At 39.9% G+C, this 20,000-nt stretch overlaps 2 protein-coding genes across 7 annotated transcripts in view; both read right to left on the minus strand.

Moving 5' to 3' along the window:
• Positions 1 to 2,938: 2,938 nt before the first annotated feature.
• On the minus strand, positions 2,939 to 3,979 carry LOC138001254 (alpha-1B adrenergic receptor-like). Its single transcript, XM_068847900.1, has one exon. The coding sequence runs from the start codon at positions 3,977 to 3,979 to the stop codon at positions 2,939 to 2,941; it is 1,041 nt and encodes a 346-aa protein (XP_068704001.1).
• A 5,002-nt stretch (positions 3,980 to 8,981) lies between these two features.
• LOC138000698 (potassium voltage-gated channel unc-103-like) overlaps positions 8,982 to 20,000 on the minus strand; it is a 49,786-nt gene continuing 38,767 nt past the window's right edge. For all 6 annotated transcript variants that reach the window (XM_068847289.1, XM_068847290.1, XM_068847287.1 and 3 more), the window contains 6 exons: positions 19,528 to 19,796; positions 18,281 to 18,674; positions 17,523 to 17,722; positions 16,843 to 17,095; positions 13,319 to 13,521; positions 8,982 to 12,850 (listed from right to left, as the gene is read on the minus strand). In XM_068847289.1, the coding sequence (XP_068703390.1) occupies positions 12,236 to 12,850; positions 13,319 to 13,521; positions 16,843 to 17,095; positions 17,523 to 17,722; positions 18,281 to 18,674; positions 19,528 to 19,796 (1,934 nt within the window). In that variant the 3' untranslated portion in view covers positions 8,982 to 12,235. The remainder of the gene's footprint in view (positions 12,851 to 13,318; positions 13,522 to 16,842; positions 17,096 to 17,522; positions 17,723 to 18,280; positions 18,675 to 19,527; positions 19,797 to 20,000) is intronic.

The following is a 20,000-nucleotide window of genomic DNA, read 5'->3' on the forward strand; positions in this document are numbered from 1 at the left end:
GCTTTGGTCCCAAGATTCCCCGCGCAATATTTTGCTTAGAGGATGACTGGCAATGGTGAAGGAACATCAGTTAAACAAGTTATACTCTTCGGGCCGTTCTGACCTGATTTGGTAAACACTTTTGAGGCTCATTATATTAATACAGATCAACCGAAGCCGCGTGGGTTGAAAGTCCGCCAGTGATCATGTACTCCCCTTAGATCCTTGGAGCCCGGCATGCATTAATCTAAATAAATTCAGTAGGGCTTTAAAGGAAATCTCCACTCTCACTACAAAATAAGTTTAGACCGAAGGATATAATGTCTCCAAACAAATTTGTTCGAAATTTGTTTCAAAAAAGGTGTTTATATCAGGAAAACTGAATTTCAAAATCACTTATTTTTACTTTCAAATTTCGTGGGTGCCGCCATCTTGAATAATTGTGACGTGTTACCGTTGCCCTGTTTGTTCTGACACAAAGAGCTTTTTTCTAATAACAATAAGGCAACCGTAATACGTCACACTTATTCAAGATGGCAGCGCCCGCGAAATTTGAAAACAAAAATATACGATTCTAAAACTTATTTATTTAGGATACAAACGCTTTCTTCAAAAAAAGAAAGTGTAAGTTATTGAAGTCAACGCTATATCTAGATTGGCCCAACGAATCTTTTCCGGCAATTTGCCTGTCCATATGTTTAATGACCAAATTAAATCGCGAGTTTCTGTATTTGCCCACAAATTTGTTGCCACAGCCGTAACATTTTTTAACCATGTTTGGCAAGAGTATAACCTCGTAACCATATGGAGACATCCATGGATGCCACCGACTTGCTGCCTCAGGACATGGTTCTGCTGTGGTGGAAACGACAGCGAAAGAGTTAACAAAGGTGTTTGATCATGTTTGTTGATGCTGTGACCTACTGTCAAATGTACGGGAACCCGGAGAAGATTGCGAGCCGAATACCACTGACATCTGCTGCTGTTTATGTGGGTAAGGATTTTCTGACATAGTATGCCGTGATGCAGATGGGTACGGAATCTGGTTAAAGGATAGTGGTAACACATTGTGGTGCGTATTATACAATCTAGGTGGAACCGCGGAAGACTGAGAACCAGATGCAAAAGAGGCTTGGAATGTACAATGTGGTTTATGTGACGATGTAGACTGTTCGGTGAATGGTTGTGACTGCATTTCAGAGGATTTCTTTTTCGTAATGGTTGTACCAGTCTTTCGGATGACTTCAGGTCAATGAGGTGGCCATCAGCACTTGTAAACATTTCCTTCCCAGCCCGTTTGGCTTTCTGAACCTCTCTATCATGGCGTCATCTTTAGGGGTCTGCATAGGATGGGCCCCTTGTGCCTGATCTACATGTCCCATTCTTTATTCTATCTATTATTCCCTCTAACTCCGCTTCAAAAACAACTGTGTCCCCCACATCAGCCATGCACACATCAAGTAATGACATATTTGGGGAATCTCTGTGTGTCCAGCTGGCATGCACAACTTCCGCCTGGTTCATTTGGGGAACATTTTGGGGGCAAAGGCACCGAAATTAAAACCGCGCCTGTTGTGCCCCCGGGAGATCCATGACTTTTAGAACTCCCTACCATGACATTCATCAATGAAACTATCTAATTTTGCTTGCGTCACATTGTACCCCTCAATTGCGTCGCTTTGTAACAAGTCATCACACATAGATGTAAAACATTTGGGACTGTCTTCATCCAGCTCCCTAGCTCTCTGATTCCTGTGGTCTTTGAAATGGAACTCGCATGTCTTGATGTATTGAATGGCTCAGTTCACTGCCAAACACATTGCAAATCGCGACCATATTAGCTCTGAATACCACCCTAGTACCGGTCGAAATTTGTGGAACTCCCTTGAACTTTTGAAGGACTTTGTTAAACAGAGTCCAGAACAACTTTATATGGGCAGTGTCCTCTGCTGTAGCTTCCATTATGGCAAGTTGAACTTGCCTTCTTAGCAAAGGATGAAATACACTCGCAGTCAAAGTTACAAATCCGCGACACCTTTCAGTTCCGTTTTCCGGCAGAAAAACAGAACTCGTCGCGAAGATAGTGCTCTCCATCCCTGTCCATATTGATTGCTATTCTAGTCTTTCCTTTCCCATTTTAAAAACAAAGGACTGCTTATCTGGATCGCAGAATCCAGGTATCCCCAGCTTTTGCCCGGTTTCCTCCCCCTCCCTATTAACATTGATAGGTACATAATTGCCAACGAGCAAGCCGAGCGACGACGCGAGGCTTGCGAGGCGGCCAGCTTAATGCTGCGGGAAGTAGTGCAGCAGGCAGAAAAATTCTCGATCATGCTGTGAAAACTGTAATGTAAGGCTACGTGTAAGGTTCCCTGGAGATTTAGTGGGGACCAATGCGCGTGCGCGTGTTTTGGTCCGTACGCCATGACCGAGGGCCAAATATTTTCCCGTCCGGCCATCCCACTCAGTCAATAAGTACATAGTCTATCATGTTCACCTGTTTACAGTTTTTTATCTCGCCACCTTCAAAAGGGTTAGGGTTTACTGTTTTGAACATTGATTGATCGTTGTTTTTTCTATGTTCACAGCATAAGAAAAAAAATTAAAAACTACTTTATTTACAAAAACAATACCAATGAAGAATACACGCATACTACACAAGTGTTTGTGAGCGGCTAAGGAAAAAAACACGCTCACAAGCGGTTCGCTAAAATCGCTAAGTTCTTAGTCACTGTGTGGATTCAGCCATTTACACTCTACAAGGCTAATGAAACAGTCGAAATTAGAAGATACCAAAAGACGGTAATACTTAAAACTTGACAGTTTGTAAGATATAGCTTTCATGGCTTAATCATGTTCCTTCGGCTAGTTCTGCATAAAACAAATTGAATTTCATGTCTTCACAGTCATTTATCTGTTAGTCCTCCTGAAATGTTAAAGCGAGATACTTCACCGGCAGTCATGCAGGGCTGATTACTGAAGTGCGTTTAAGCAGTCTTCGAATAGCGCTTCTGAGCTGCTGGTTTCCCAAGCCATAGACAAGAGGATTGCAAATGGCTTTCAAACCCAACGCCAAGACGTATGCGTACGTCTTAATTTGCTTCATGAGCTTGCGATAGCTACGGTAATCCCCCTTTTTCTGAGGACCATCTGGGAGCGAACGAGCAATACGGAGGCTGATAAATAAGAACAGTGGGAGGAAACTCAGAAGACAAAGTGCGACAATAATGGCCAGAATGCGAGCCCCTTTCAGTTTTCGTTTTACAGTGGATATTCTTGGGTTGTTGTTCCGTGTTCGGATCCGTTTTCGATGGTTACGGGACCCTCTGAAGATGTAGATGTACGAGCATAAAATGGTCACCAACGGGATACCCAAAATTGTAAGCAAAAAGAAAATCGGATACGCTTCAGTCGTCTCCGACGGCAACCGCGTGGGTTTTCCCTCTTTCCCCCATGACGTAAAGCTGCGTTTTAGGCATGGATGAAAAGCGCGAACAAGCTTTCGAAAGGCTCGTTTGTCGTTGTTTGCTTGCGGAAAGACCAAAGTTACAAGGGCAGCCCACAGCCACATTGCAATGGAAGCGATCAGCGTTCGGCGATTGGTCAGTATAACTTGGTAACGCAAAGAGAACCTGACGGCGATGAAACGATCCACGCTGATCAACGCCAGATGAAGAATGATGACCGTGGTCAAAAATAAGCTGAACAACGCGTTTGCTTTGCAAAACTTGCGAGAATGAATACTGCAGTTCTTGGATCTATGTTTTATCTCTGTGGAGATAATTTGGAGAATAAAGGAGATAGGTATCAAACTATCAGCAACGCACAAGCTTATCACAATCACGTTAGACGCAGTTCGCAGGTTGGAAAATTTGCAAAAAGCTCTGAGAACCAGGGAGCTCCCACAGGCACTTGCGATAATGACGGCGGATGCGATGCTTGTGAATGCGATCTGTTGGTCTCCCCAATCTAGATCTGGTGTGGTGCAATTCCGTTTCATGTTTCTGTTGAGAGTGTAGCGGTTACTGGTTAAAGAGGAACGCCGTTTGGGATTTGAAGAAGGAGACCTTTAGCATCTGTTTTTTTGTCTTTCTTTAATAGTTTAGGTGGTCTGAACATAGATTATTTGCACGCCGTATTTGACATTTCCTTATAGATCCTGACGTGTACTGAGAAACTATTGCAAGCTAATAACTAGAAAACATACTAACAGAAATGTTGCTAATTTAGTTGTCCGAAAAAAGAAAATTTTCCGCTCGCCCGTTTTATCTGTTACTTAATTTATGATAAAGAACAAGATTGGTAATCATACGCAAAATTGACGAGAAGAGTCAGCCAGGTGCGGCAGTTAACTTAGCGATGGTTTACTGAAGTCGTCTCTTCAAAGCGCACATACTAAGGCAATGAAATAAATTATATTTACCGAATGCAAAAAGTTAGTAAGTTAAAAGTGCCAACGTACCTGTTACCAGTTTTAGCGCTTGACTGCGGAATCTCATAACAACGGTGTTATATTTTTTTTTCGAGACATACATCCAAGGTTTTTCTAAAATTAGTAGTAAGCTTCACCGATGGGAAACCCGAGTATCTCGAGATGCGCAGAACAATTGCGCAATAACAATAGTAGGCACTACTACTTACTTGCCTATCCAGAACTAAAAAGTGTCTTAAATTTTGATAGAATGTTAAATTTGTATTGAAGAATGACAATTTGCACTCCAGGTGTTGCTTGTTTAAGAAATTTCTCGTCCCTTAAAGTAAGGACTGAATTTACCGACAATGTGCAGTATGTGCGTTTCCGAATGGCATTTATAGTGTCATTTGCTTGAAATTTCCATTAGAGCCAAAGCGCAACATGATTTTCTCATTTTAACATGCAATGGTCCATCTACAGGTAAGCAACTATGACAACAGTTGTCTGGATCCATCCGTTCATGAAAAAAATGGTCACCAGACAAAGACTTGCACAAGATGCTAGAAATGAAATTGTCGAGTTAGTCGTCGACATGCAAAAAATAAATATGTCCGTTGTAGACTATGGACTCAATTCTTTGTTTTGGCTTTCGTATTAAGACCTGACAGATGTTTAAATTTGTTGTGTTGACTTTTTTTCTTCAGTTAACTGACTTAAATAGGTGGGTTGGTTTCTTTTCTTGATATCAAACGGAAGTTTTGCAATAAAACGTGTGGCCGTATGTTTTTACAAAAAGTTTAGTGTTAATTGGTAAACTGGGTGATTTGGGAGTTTTTTGGCTTAATTGTGTCTATTTTCGTTTTCTTTCAACCTTCCTTGACCGCCGTTTGGCTGTCACTCTGAAAGTTTCATTTCTTCCCAACGGCAATTTTGTCTTTTACAAAATGTTGTTCCCAACGTTGAACCGAAGAAAATTAAAATGATGACCCTGGAGAAAGCTATTAAGGTTTTAATTAGCCTTTTAATTGCCCGCAATTTAAGGCTGGCTTTTTTATTCTAAAGAACGTGTTTCCCGCTCATTGCAGTCTACAGTTTTCAGAGTTAGTTTTCAGTCGTGGATACGCGTCGCGTATAGAGCGTATTTATAAATGGCGGTCAAGAAATTAGTCTTTTGTTTTTATGCTAATCATCCCTGACTAGCCTGGTTAGCACGGACAAAATTCAAAGGAATTTTCGCTCCAAAGTGAGGCGAGTGAGGATGATTATAGCTCAAAGACAAAAGAATAATTTCTTGGCCGCCATTTATCAGGGTCGGCCAGGGTTTTTGGGTATACGGTATACAGGGGCTTTTTAAATCGGGTATACGGTAAATTGCAGCTTAAACACGGATATTCGGTATATCACTTTCTTTAAAATTTCAGGTATACAGTATACAATGCTTCCATTAATTTTGGGTATATTTGGATGAATTTTTGGTATTTTTGGGTATTTTGGCGAATTTTTTTCGGGTATACTAGTATACCACTAAGCCCCCCCCTGGCCGACCCTGATTTACCATAGTACCATAGTACGCTTCAATGGCACAGGGGGTGTACGTTGACTGATGAGCTGGCAACCGTGGCACACGTTGCACTTGGGTCAGTTAACGTAGCAACGATTTCCTGAACATCCATTCCTGCAGAATGTAGTAAAATGGTTTTTTTCTGTTTTGCATACTTTACTCCCTTTCCGTCCACATAAAAGTGAAACGTGGTTTTCCATGACTTCCAACGGGGACCGATGCTCGTCAGATCACCTTTGCAATCGAAGGGAGGAATTCTTAATTCCTCCAATATCCAGATTATTTACCATGATTCCTACACCAACTTGAAATATTGAGTTTTACGTAAATCTTCGTCGCCAATTGTAGCGATTGAGTCCCGATCAAACAGAGATTGACTAGATGAAACACCTTGTCAAACACAGCTCGTGACTTTTTATTTACGTACACACAATCACACTCGTAACGCATTGCTCTCTGGGTAACATAGGTGCGCAATACACCACAATAACCAAACCTAATTCTAACGTGAGTGACCCTAACTTTTCTATAGGCTTATTTTAGGCCCCAGTAAAAGTTTCTTCAATTCACCTGAGTGCGTATTTAACCTGGGTAAAATGAGGATCACCAATTTAACCTACTGTAGTTAAAAACGAATTCAACTAGAGAACGGATTGTACCGGCAACATCTTCGTTGTGAGTTGGAGTTGGAGGTGTTTACCAATCCGTTTCAAGCAAGACTTAACTGATTAGAGTGTAACGTGAAGTGCTAAGTATCTACCCTAATACAGTCGCGCCAAATTCAAAAGACAAAACAAACCAATTGAATTGAGTTCGGCGCAACAATAGCACGCCGTTTGAAACCAAGTCTTGCTACTGCCGTGCGGCACGGCAAGTCCTGCCGTGTTAAGTATAGTCGTGCCGAACCTAAGTCAGCCGTGCCGCGCATAATGGTTTCAAACGGCGTGCTACTGACGTACTTAAATAGAAGTTTTGCATTTGAGTTCGGCACGGCAGTAACACAACGTTTGGAACAGGCCTAATTAGTTACCGTATTTACTCGAATAAGCGCCGCGGCGCTTATTTAATTTTTCGTGGCCCGGTGCGGCACTTATTGGAGGGCGGGCGCTTATTTCAAAGACAAAACATTTTGATTGTACAATTTAATTTACTTCCTGAGTATTTTCTCATGGCTTACCAACTTGAAGCTCACCTAAGGCTTGGCTTTCATAACAACCTCGTCACTACTTATTTTTCTGCAGGTTTTCAAGAACTGAAGAACGCGAAGATTTTGAAGAGAGAACTGAATCAAAGAGCATCGAGATATAGTTACTTTGAACTGAAAAAAACATCACTATTAATGAAAATAAATTCCCATTGCTGGCTTAGAGCCGCATTGCAGCGATTACAGTGTATTTTTATCACCTTATGGAAATACTCGAATAAGCGCCGCACCGGACCGGAGCCGCGTAAATACGGTATATGCATTTACAGGGTGTATACTCTTTTGTTTTCATTGTTTCTTGTATATCCTTGTTAAGTATTGTATTACCTCCTTTTTTTACTATCGATATTACCTCATATGATACTCAAATTGCTGTTATATATTTCAAAAATGTAGCAAATGGTTACTTCTGAAGATGTATGCGGATACATACGAAACGTTAAGACACTAAAAATTTATTTCAGTTATGCCCTGGTTTAGCCTTGTTTGTCCCCGCAGTTTGCGTTCTGTTTCTAATAAAACGTGAATATCTCTGGAACGAGAGAGGGTATTGCAAAATAGAAAAAACACATTCTGTATCAATTTAAAAGGTCTTTAAATTAAGCAAAGGATTTTTTTTACTTCAAGGCACTTTAATTCAAGGACAAATATTTCGGGTATATCAAAACAAGTGAGATGAAAAGAAAATATCGATAATGACTTGTTTTTCCTTTCGCGCGAGCAAAACGAACGAACAAGGTACCCTTTCATCGTTCTTCAGGGTTTACCCAGAGTTCTTCTTTGAATCGGGTACGCACCAAACAGATACTGAGATACTGAGGACGAAAGTGGGGTGTCGTTTTTCTTCTTGTCCAATTAAAATCGAGAAATTTCAAAATAGATAATGGTTTGAATAGAGGAGTTTCATACCTCGATGGAGTTTGATCGTAATGTGATTGTTTGTGAGGATGGCGAGTGGCGATTGGTGCATTACGATCTAGTTTTTAATTGAAGGTCGTAGAAGGTTTCTGTTCTGTAATCGTTTGTAAGGCGCAGCAGAGGTTGGCAACGGTTTAATGTAGTTCAAGTGTAAGTCGCTGGTAATAGTTCGTACAAAAGGTGAACTGAGTACTTAGCAGAGTCCCAGTCGATAATGCATTTTGTTTTTGAATGGTATTCAGCAATATTATGATTGAGATCACCATTCTTTGCCGCCCGTTTGTGTTTTACAATGCAACGTAAGTGGCCTGGCAATCGCAGCATGTGATCTTGTGCACTGCTTGCTCCCTGTCTGTTCTAAGGGCCGTCCTTGTCTTTGATATTCATTAGTGAGCGTCAAAAAGTCGTTATAGGAAGCGATAATATCACGACAGTACACAAAGACCAAATCAGTTGAAAAATCCACGAACAACTTAACCTGAAACAAAACGGTTTACGAGAAATTTCTTTAAACTATAATCACAGTGAACAAAAAATAAGTTCAAAACAATCTTTGTTAAAGGCCAGAGTATTCAATAAAACTCTTTTAAGTGACAATAAATAACTCTTGGTCCTTAGATTTTCCGAAAAAAAATCTGTTGCATAAATGGTACAAAAAGGCGTATTTACATGTTGTTTCTTTCAAAAAGCGTCTAAAGATTGGTCTAAAAACTATCAAATATGCATTGGTAGAATTCGCAACACGACTGTTGTGGGTATTATATCAAAGAAACTTAATAAAAAATGTCCCGTCCCGTCCTGTGCATAGAAAATACAGAATCTTAATTGATTTTATGTGCGTTGTGTGTTTGGAATTCTTACGTAGTATTGATCATGTGTTCAATAACAAAAACATCGTCCAATAATTAAGACAATGTACGGAAAGGATCTCTCTCCACATTAAACTTTTAGGTCTTTACCAGATTGAAATCTCATACAAAATATGAAACTAAAGAGCAACTTAAGGAGACTGAAACCTTACACAAGCTAATTAATGTTACAGTGGATTGATTGTCCTTTACACGGAGAAAGAAGCTAGTACTTAACAAGATCATAGAGCAAATCGTTTAGCTTACATGCAGGAAAACTGAGTTGGCGCAGTTGTCCGGCAAAAACCAACATTTGATGTAATTCGATCCGGCTGCCTTAAGCTTATTTTTAGTCGAACCCAATCCACTGATCACTTGTGCTCGGGCATGTAATCTTGAGATGTACTCGAGATCTACAGCGTGCATTGTACGAGAATGGTATGAGATGGAATTTTCGCAGAGCAGGAATCTTCCAATCCGTCATCTAGGAAGATATGATATTACATAGACCACGTGCAAATTAGCCTACCAAGCCTCATTTTAGAGCAAGAATTCTTTTCAATTCACTGTATGGTATCAAGGCTTGGTAGGCTAATTTGCACTTCGACAAAAGAATTATAAATTGACCGCCATTTATGAATAAGGTCTATAAGGTTGCTCCATTCTGTCGCAGGCAGAAAACGTATCTTCCTGTTACAGACATTTGAATGTACGCCACCCCAGTACAGATATCTTCCGGATAATTCCCAGAACAAAATACAATTTTACGATTTCTGCCCAATCTTGTTGCGAGGTCAAAACAAGGATAACCGAAATTATTGAAGTGTAATGAATAGATTTAGGCTGCTTTTAAAGGAAACGAACGGTTACAAAGACCTTTATGCAAGCTGCCGCGAATTAGGGATTTAGCTTTCTATTTGCTCATACTTGCCGCTGGGTTTATAAAACAAAGAAATCTGTGGAAAATTGCCCGAGTTCACGTTAGGTTTGCCCGTTTGAAACCGAGAAAATCCCATAAATCATGTGCGGTGTTGACCTCAGTCAAGATGGCACAGGAATGTAATTAGATGCACGCCCCAATTCTAAACCTTTGCTGCCAATTTCCGCCAATAAGGGTACAGGGTAAAGATGAGCGTAATTTTTAGTTTAGGGTAAATGCAGATGTGTATCTTAATTGAGGAGCAGTATTTGTAGGACACTGTGACGTTAATTGTCTCGGACATACGGGTGATGTTCAAATTGGGGAGAACCACCAGAGGACACTTGGGACGCTTATTGAAATCTGCATGCATCTAATTAGGGTCATTTCTGGAAATATTCACACAAGTTTTTTTATCACATTAAAACTGCGATTGAATGGAAATTTACTTCAACGATGTGCCGGGGACCGCAAATTCTATGGCTAAATCATATACAAAGCACGAAGCAAGACTGAATTGGATAAGAGTGTTGTTATGGCATGGGTGGGCTGTCCAGCACAGCCACAAATGAGTCTATTTTTCGAATACCCGTTCCCGCGAAAATCAATAGACTTTTTGCTATTGTTTCAAAAAGCTATTTAACAATTATTCTGTGAGCGTGCGTTGGATATGAGTTGGCTATAATCATCTCATATCCAACAAGCGCGAGTGGAATAATTGTTTTATTAAATTCCTTAAACTCCAAAAATTTTGAAAGTACGAAATACGAGCGAAAAAAGCGAGAAAATCCGAGCGAAATCGAGAAAACTTGATAAAGATGCGATGTTGTGTAAGACCTTGTGGTCAGACAGACGCAGGCTCATCACAAAAACATTTCTTGCCTTTTCGCGTACTTCTAAACGTCGGAATTGATCCAAACTTTCCCCATAATTTTGTCTTTCTTTTTTGGCTTTATTCGATTCAAAGAGAAATTCCGCTTTAGTTTAGCAACGCTTAACGCAATCATTTACCATATAAGGTCAAACTAAGGTATATGAGGTGATAACCTAGATTGAGTGAACCAATCAGAGCACGCAAAATGCATTATCCGAGGTTGAGAATTTAATAATACGGGATATCCAGGGGACGAAGACATATTAATTTGCCCCCCTGAGCATCCCATAATGTCTTTGGAAACAATAGAAATCAAAATGGCCGCCCTATCTGCAAAAGGGTTATGTCCCCGAAAAAACATGGCAGAAGCAGTCACGCGTGACATGGCTTCTTCTGATTGGTTAAAATTGACGGCCCCTTGTTTGTTTCGCGCGCAAAGCGTATCTAAAAATAAATCCATTTGTGATTGTGCCGGGGCAAGAGCACAAAGTGATAGATCGACACTCTTATCTAATTCACTCTTGGCACAGAGTTAATTCGAAACCACTGCACTGGTCAGGATTCATCAAGGTAGAAAATTAACAAACAAAGGGAGTTTCTTTTAAAGGGGCTAGGCCACGCAATTTTAGGCAATTTCAGCACTGATCGAATGGTCACAGAATTGACTAAAATATCAAAATAACTGTTCAAAACTATGGAAGAACTCTAACAAAACACAGGGAAGCCAAGAAGGGACATGGATGGACAAAACCTGGAGAGGATTGAAATGGATTGAATTTGGGTAAATTTGAAAAACGTCGGCCCACCTTTTTTCAAATTTATATCAGTCTATATTAAAATGTCATTTACACAGCTGGAAAATCATTCTTGCTCTGCCAATTTGACGTTTAGAGCTCATAATTAACAAAATTACCTCAAATAGCGTGACCTAACCCCTTTAAGGCCGTTCTTCCCTTCAAAGTGCATGTGAAGCTAAAGATAATATTAATAAAGCTTTGAATCTCTGCGCAGATAAAAGGCTACAGCCAAAGAAATGACAACTTGTACACTGAAAGCGTGCGAGAATTACTCTTGCGTTTTTCCAAAGACAAAATTGCGCTTCATATAAGTGCAATTTGGTCTTCACATGAATTCATGATTTGCATAATAATCACATTCATTTGTGAAAACCCAAAAGAAAGGTTGCTCAATTGATCCTTAGATGTTAAGATAGTAGGTCAATGTAATACGATATTACATATCTTCATAGATCTCTCTTCAGTTTCAGCTGAACTGTGAGTAGTAAACTCAACACTCACGGAGCCGGACGAATATTTACGCAAGTTTAACGTAAACTCGGGACTAATATCTTTGTCAGAATCTACGCTGCTAACATCGACGAAGATCTCTTGCGAACTCCCTGAACTGGTCACCAAGGATTGTGTTTCGCGAACGAAGAATGGAAGAGAGACTCGTTCCATACCTAGACGTGACCAGGAATATTTTGCAGGTCTTGCAATTTTGTCTTGAGCCGTCAATTCATACAGACGTCATGGTACAATTTGGGTTCCCCACGTTACGAAAGTCTCTTTGAGTATCGTTCAATTCTTTTCTCGGATTTCTTTCTAAGAGAGATATGAGATTGCTCATTTGGGTTTGTAGTGTCTTCAAGTTCCCTGACATTTCTTCAATTCGTACCTCTAGATCCGCGCACTTACAGCGTTGCGTGTTTGTTTTACACTCAAAGCATGAGTGTTTACGAATACTTAGTTTATGATGTGGGGCTTCTTCTGAAAAATCACCTTCACAAACGTCATCCCCCGATATATCATCCCCAAAGGGCTTAATAGCAGTTTCGTTGTCATCTACAGAGATGTCACTCAGAGTTACGTTGATAAAACGTCCCGCCACTTCGTTCAACGTATTGTCCATTGAGGAACTGCTGTATTTCTTAACGTCTCCATTTCCAACTTTCGAATCAGCGTAAATGGATTCTGTTTCGAACAGTTTGCAAGTAGGAATACCTAGCATTGGTTTCAAGTCACTCAATTCATACTCCTGTTCAACAATTGATCGCTTTTTCTTTTGTGTGAAACATGGCATTCTTTTCTCGCCATTTTTATTTGAATCATAAAAGTTTCTGTTTGAAAGGCCCTGAAACAACAAACAGCAATGAAAAATTAATTTTGCCTAACGTGAAGAAAAACCCTTCTTCAGGCTTTTTGGAAAGGTTTAAAAGTAATTCGTCGTGATGATTGTGGGTCGAGTCACAATGGGTAGAATGAAGTGGAGTCGGTAAGAGAAAAAGATTAAGCTTAGACTTCCACAGGGTTTGGACAACAGTTCACCGAGTTAGTCAAAATATAATTCTTTCTCAGATTTTCTTGTCATTTAACCCTAATACGCAAATTTTTACCCTCGCCTATTAATAGGAAGACGGAAATGGGAGAGGTGAAACTAAAGTGCACCGAAAAGAATAATAAGGTAGCAAGTGAAAATACAACTGCCCGTTGAATCAGGGTAGGTTCTAGGCACGGAGGTATAGAGAGTACAAACAGACAAGTACAAGCTTAAGTCACAGACTGAGGAGGAGAAAACTAACAAATGTAGTTAACGTGTTACCTTTTCATATACATCTTTTCGATTAGCAGCGTCCATCATACCCAGTAGCTGCCTTTGTCGCTCACGATATGACACCATTACATCTTCAAGATCTTTAAGCGTAATGACGTGACAGTCCACGCACGTGGAGGCTTTCAAGGAGACTTTGGATCTTGGACGACAGTTAATCTGCCTTAAACTAGCGCCATATGCATCTCCTTCGCCTTTAGACAAAAAAATGATGTTGAAAAAGTTAAACAGTTTGGTAATTAACCTCTCGAGTATCTGATTGCTCGGTGATCAGTTTGCACAGCATACAGAGTTGCTTATGCATTTTTTGACTGCATGATTACTCGTTGATAAAGTGAAGTGGTAAGTTTTAAGCCCGTTTCACTTAACATCATTGAAGATATGCCATCATGACCTATCAGTGCCAACTAGGAGGTGGTCTTTTTGCGAGTTCGTAATAGTCCTGTTGAGGATGTTAACATGGTAAAAACAAGGTAAAAGGTAAAGTCACTTTATTTAACGTCGGTAATTCCTTCAGCTACGAGGCTGGTATCAATGGAAGCCGACGGTGCGCCCTTTCCCCCCCCCCCCCCCCCCCCCCCTCTGTCAGTGCTCCGTTTTACGGGTATTTAAAGCTATAGCTACTCGGATCAGAGGAAAGTCGAAACAGACATTGAAGTCACCGAGGATCCAGCCGGGGACCTCTCGCTCCAAAAGTCGCGCACTACCCATCTGAGCCACGACTGCTCCTGAAGACAATATATATGAAAGACATACTAATGAAGTGCGGAGAGAACTATTTGAACTTTTTTTTTAATCCTTGCAGTTTCCACTTCGTTACTTGAGCAGTAACGAATGGGAAAGCCTGAAAAATTCAAGATTGAATGGGATTTGAACCTTCGTCTTCTGCGAAATCGGTGCAGTGCTCTATCAAGCTGCTTACTGGGAGCTACAGAGGATATCAAGATAAAGAATGTATATAAGAAACACATAATTGTGATCTAAAACGCCTTAGACTGCCTTTTCACGCATTCTTATATTTACGTCTAGGAAATTTATGATCTTGCGAGTGCATTTCGTGATTTATGGGCACCAGTGATATTTTAAATTTCTCAAAATTGAGTGCAATTTGAGAACTTTGAAAACTTCACGAGAGAACATGAATCACGAAATGCACTCGCAAGTTCATACAATTTTTATTGATTATGTACTCAATAAAGTTATTCCACCGCTGTGTTTCCACAGCAACTTCCGTTTTGCACTCTATATATAATTTATGCATTGGTCATTGACCAATCACAAACGCGATACAGTAAACACCTACACATAAGTACCTAGAATTTAAAAACCTGTCAGGCTAAAATTTCATTTAAAAATAGAAGAACCGTAGCCAGGGTAAAACATATCGTTCACTGGCTATATACAGTTAAAAACTTTCGAGCTTTCGGCTGTCAGGCTACAGCCTTCAATGGAAATGAATGGAAAAAAATGATGACAACTACAATATATACAAAAATAGGTGAGAAAAAGAATATAAAAACGGGAAAAAATATTTGTCAAAAAAACTAATTGTTCTTTTTTAAAAGAATGGAGTATTGATTAGGGAGCGGCCTAGAATTGTTATCTGAATGATCCATCGAAGCGGTGTGCCAAGATTCCAGTGTCTTGCGGGTACGAGAAGAACACTTGTCAATCACTTGGGAATTTTTAAAGTCAATAGAGTGATTTGAAGACCAAGCGTGTTTAGCGATGTTGGAGCCTCTTGCGTAAGACTTCACATTCCTCATATGTTCTTTTTTTCTGGTTTCAAAGAATCTGCCAGTCTCGCCAACATAACTCCATGGGCAGTCGGCACAAGATATTTTGTAAACCACGTTAGGTTGAAGATCGATCGGAGGGCGGGACTTAGGAGAGGGAAACTCCTGTTGTATAAAGTCTTGAATGGCTTGCTGACAACTCGAATATCATGTTTTCTAAGGAGTCTAGTTAGAGGCTGAGAAATTCCATTAATATAGGGGAGGACTGCATAATTGGAGAATTCGGAGGGTGCAACCCATTTAAAAAACATGCAAACAAGTTCCTCAGGTGTTGGGATGGGATTTGTTCGCTGAGTAGAAGATTTCTTCTTTAGAATGTTGGAGATAACATTTTGGGGGTAATTGTTAGATCGTAGAGCGTCGATGACATGAATAAGTTCTTTCTCTTTTCCTTGTTTTGTGCTCGGGAGATTAGTTGCGCGATGTAACAAAGTCTCAGCTGTACTGGTCTTGTGTCGTTTGTCATGATGCAAAATCATCTTTTAAAAAAGAACAATTAGTTTTTTTGACAAATATTTTTTCCCGTTTTTATATTCTTTTTCTCACCTATTTTTGTATATATTGTAGTTGTCATCATTTTTTCCATTCATTTCCATTGAAGGCTGTAGCCTGACAGCCGAAAGCTCGAAAGTTTTTAACTGTATATAGCCAGTGAACGTTTTTTATAATAATTTTTTAATAAAATTTCATTTTAGACCTCCCTTACATGAGAACCAGTTTAGCTTAAAAAATAAAACAGGTTCTTATTTTAGAAAATGACCTGTCTATTTCCATCGTCCATCGTCTGGAACAAATTTTCAACTGCCCAGATCTTGGTTAGAACTTTTTTTTTCATGGTTATGATTGAAATATAAAGGTATCAGCATGTTCATCACGGGAAATCAGTCATACCATATGTATCATAGAGTAGATATCATTTGTGGAAATAAGAACCAATGTAAGAACGTAGATAGCCTAAAACTACTGTAAATACCATTCTAAAAAGAACCTATGTAGCCTAAATTGGAAAAAAAAATCTGCTCTTATATGTGGTTGTTTACTGTATTCGTCAAATGAGCCCAGTCTGACAGAAGTCCGTAATCCAGAAGTGCCGATCTGCGACGAAGTGCGACCCATCAGCTAACGGTATTATGATTGTTACAACGGCTAATGACATTTTGCATTTAGCACAAACAATTCCATGGTGCGGCTATTTGGTTGCGGACCAGTAAGAGGAGTTGTGGTCATGAGGCCAATTCTGATTGGCCATTTGTTGCCGCGGCGCACCTGTTTTCTAAATTAGATAATACTGCTCACTGATGCCAAGGTCAAATAAGAGAAATCGACATTGTGGTCTAGTTCAATGGCCTAAGTTGTCAAGGGTCTCCGATGGTTCAGTGGTAGAGAATCCACATATATGAGTAATCGGATGCTCGTAGGGTAGACTCATTTTGAGAGGTATCGGAGTAGGTCAGTGTTCATTATTTCCATTTTTCACCGGGCACAAAAGCTTGCTGTCTCACTTAATATTAACGCACAGATATTGAGTGAAAGTAACCACAACTTATTCTTCTTATCAGAGAAAGGCAGTGGCAGTGACAGAAAGACGACACTGGCCTCATTTTTGAACAGAGATCCAATGCAAAAGGAGATAATTTCTATTATCTTTTGGAGAAACACGTTTTTATTTGACCTTGCAGCATTTTGATCAGTAATAAAATGAAACAAAGTTTAACGTACGTATTTTTCCACGCTGTTCAGAGTTCGACAAGATATCAATCTTCCCTCGCCTCACGAGGTGCACTGAGTCAATATCGTCTCCATCGTGAAGAATCTGGTGCCCGGGCAGATGATGGTGCCGATGCATTTTCTTTGCAAGCGCTCTTAGGCAACTTTCCTCGAAATCTTGGAAGAGAAACGAGTCGGATAGAACAGTGAGGTGCATATGCAGGTGTATTTCGTACTGAAGACCATCAGGGAACTTTTGGAGGACCTAAAACAATATAAAGTACTCTAAAGGAATTGTATCATCAAAAGTCAAGCACATGTACAACCTGATTTTTGGTATGGTCACACACATGAAGCGAAAATGCTTTCGTTGTGTACTGTATAGAATCAACGACACAACAACATAGGAATTGCTAAGTTTTAAGGAGAATTGGCAATTGTTCAGTTCAAGAACACTAACGACCTTCGTATTTCTGTCGTACAGACAAATCATTAAAGGTTAGGAAGAGAAAAAGAAAACGCTTGCTCTACAACCTCTCGACCACCGCTTCCTCCCCGAGAGAACAAAATCAAAACGTTATTTGCTTTCCTGCAACGTTAAGTTTAGAGTTGAATAATTACACTTAGAAGAATTCAAGTTAGCATTTTCTACGAAACGCAACAGTCACGTTAATCAATCACACGACACCAACCTTAGCCATATCTGTTCCCTTAGTTTGAGACCAAGTATGTCGCGAATAATCCCTGAGCCTGCGCGCCAGCGGATTTTTAATCTTGAAGTACCGTACAAACTCGTTGATCTGAAGGGACTCCTTCCGATATCGGAAATTACTTGAGTATTGGCCGTGAATTATGGCTGTCACGTTGCCAAATATGGCTGCATGCATCACGGCTGCAGAGCAAGAAAAACTGGTCAAAAAACTTCATCTGGTTTAACGAAAATTAAATAAAGATGCCACACGGCGTACATTTTCAATAAAGCACAACAATTCACGCATCAACGCTATCAAAACAGCCAGTAACCAAACTCATCAAGCTATCCAAGGAAATTGGATATCAAATGAATTGATAATGGCTTTAGACCTTTTTTCTTTGCAGCCTAATTGCCGACTTGATATTATTTGCTTTGGTCAAGATGAAATGGCGACGGCGCCGGTCTGTCGTGGAAATTTAATATTAATAACAACAAGGAAAACAACAAAAACCTCATCATTAACAACAACAAGACTACTTAGTCTATTCATGGAACATCGCAAAAAGATTCAAAATTCAAAAGCTGATTTTTCTCTTTCCATGCCCAACCCTTTTGACTGACAAAATGATGTGCGAACGTCTGATACCTAAGCCCTTCAAAATTTTTCATTCAAGCGGCCGGCGTCACAGGATTTTTTCTTTCCGGCAATATCAAAACGCAAAGGTAAAATTCAAGGAGTAGATGAAACTGGCTTACCTCCCATCAGCATGCAAACGATGGAGAAAATCATCTCGCCGTCCGTATTCGCCGATATATTACCAAATCCCACGGTTGTACACAAAGTCATGACGTAATAAAGAGACGCCAAATAACGCGTGCGGAGACTAAGGTGTTTCTCGGGCATTACACCGCGTGATAAATTCTCTGTCATCATACCTAGCCATGATACCCCTTTGATATCATGGTTTCTTGATTCCTTTACGCCAATAGCGTACCAGATGCAAGCTAACCAATGAGCGACCAGCATAAAAAACATGATCATTAAAAACAGCAAGGAGGTCATGTACTCGTAGTTTCTATCCAGTTTCCTGGCAGCTCGGAACAAACGAAGTAGCCGAGCTGTTTTGAGTAGGCTAAATAGCATTGTGTTCTGGAAAAGAAGAACAAAGAGAGAAACGAGAAGCTTAACGTGTGGCAAAGAGATAAACAGGCACGTAAGGCACTCACTGTCCCACCTTCTAGACTATGCTTTCAGAAGAAGGGAACTGCAACTTTTTCGCATATTAAAAGGGTTATTGAAAGTCACTAGAAGTTGTGCAGGCGTTAAACATAATCGAATCCTCTGATGTAAGAATGGGTCAATTCAATATTGGGCTTTTCTTAAGGTTCCTACTCGTTTAACAAAACCCAAACAGCAAACTTCTGTTCTTCCTTTATAGAGATGTAAAAGTTTTAAAGATCCAAAATAGCGAGGGAAATTTAGTTTACTACGTGAATCCAGCCTTGAACCTACAGCCCAACTTTACATTGCTTGGTTTGCTGTCTTTCACATCAAATACCGAGCTTTAGACAAAATTTAGATTACAAAGCAACCTCTTATGTCAGGGGTAGATTTGGCCTTCTTTCTAGAGTCCCTATCCCTTGGCATTGCCTGGGCGGCATGGGAACCCATGCAAGACGGCGTAAGGACAAGTCAAAAAACAGGACAAGGGTATGTCTAGAGAATTATTGTAGCAGGAGAGGGTTTTTGATGTAATACACTTCAAGTCAGGAAATTGATAAACCCCATGTGAGGAACAAGGAACATCTTTTACAATGAAATAGAGTGAAATTTATCGTTCATTTTTTTTTTAATCGTTCATTTCATGGGCTAAAACGAACGGTTTGATTTTCAACTAACAGCAAGTACATTTGGCCGATAATGTATTGAAAGATTTTTTAGTAACTTCTTCGTCAGGGTGTCTGGTAATCTCTATCTCAAGTAGAAGAAAATTCTAACCAACCTCTTCTTTTCCTGAATTAAAAGTTGCCAGAAGATCCCATGGAATAGCGGCTACCAAATCGACTAAAAAATAAGTCTTCAAATAATGGACGGCGATCTTCCATGGACTTGTGATAAGTATCTCGCCCTCCTTAACGTACGTGGTGCGGAAATTCATTAGAATGTCGACCATAAAAAGAATATCTATTATAAGGTCAGTGTAGAGAAGCGGGTATGATTCCGGATATCGCTGTTTTAAAGTCTGGAAGAAATCCAGATGGGACTTGCTACCTGTGAATAGAACAAAGAATAAATAAATAAATAAATAAAATTATTCAACGTACTTGAAAAGAAACAGAAGAAATTAGAAACTTGTAAGAAGGAGGAAGCTGGGGCCAGTTTCACGAAAGTTATGAAAACTCTTCGGGTACGGAAAGCCTCTTACGAAACTGCCATCCATGTTGTCAAGATAACAAATTGAAAAGCAAAATGATA

Source organism: Montipora foliosa, chromosome 4 (assembly GCF_036669935.1).
Source record: "Montipora foliosa isolate CH-2021 chromosome 4, ASM3666993v2, whole genome shotgun sequence".
Classification (NCBI taxonomy): Eukaryota; Metazoa; Cnidaria; class Anthozoa; order Scleractinia; family Acroporidae; genus Montipora; species Montipora foliosa.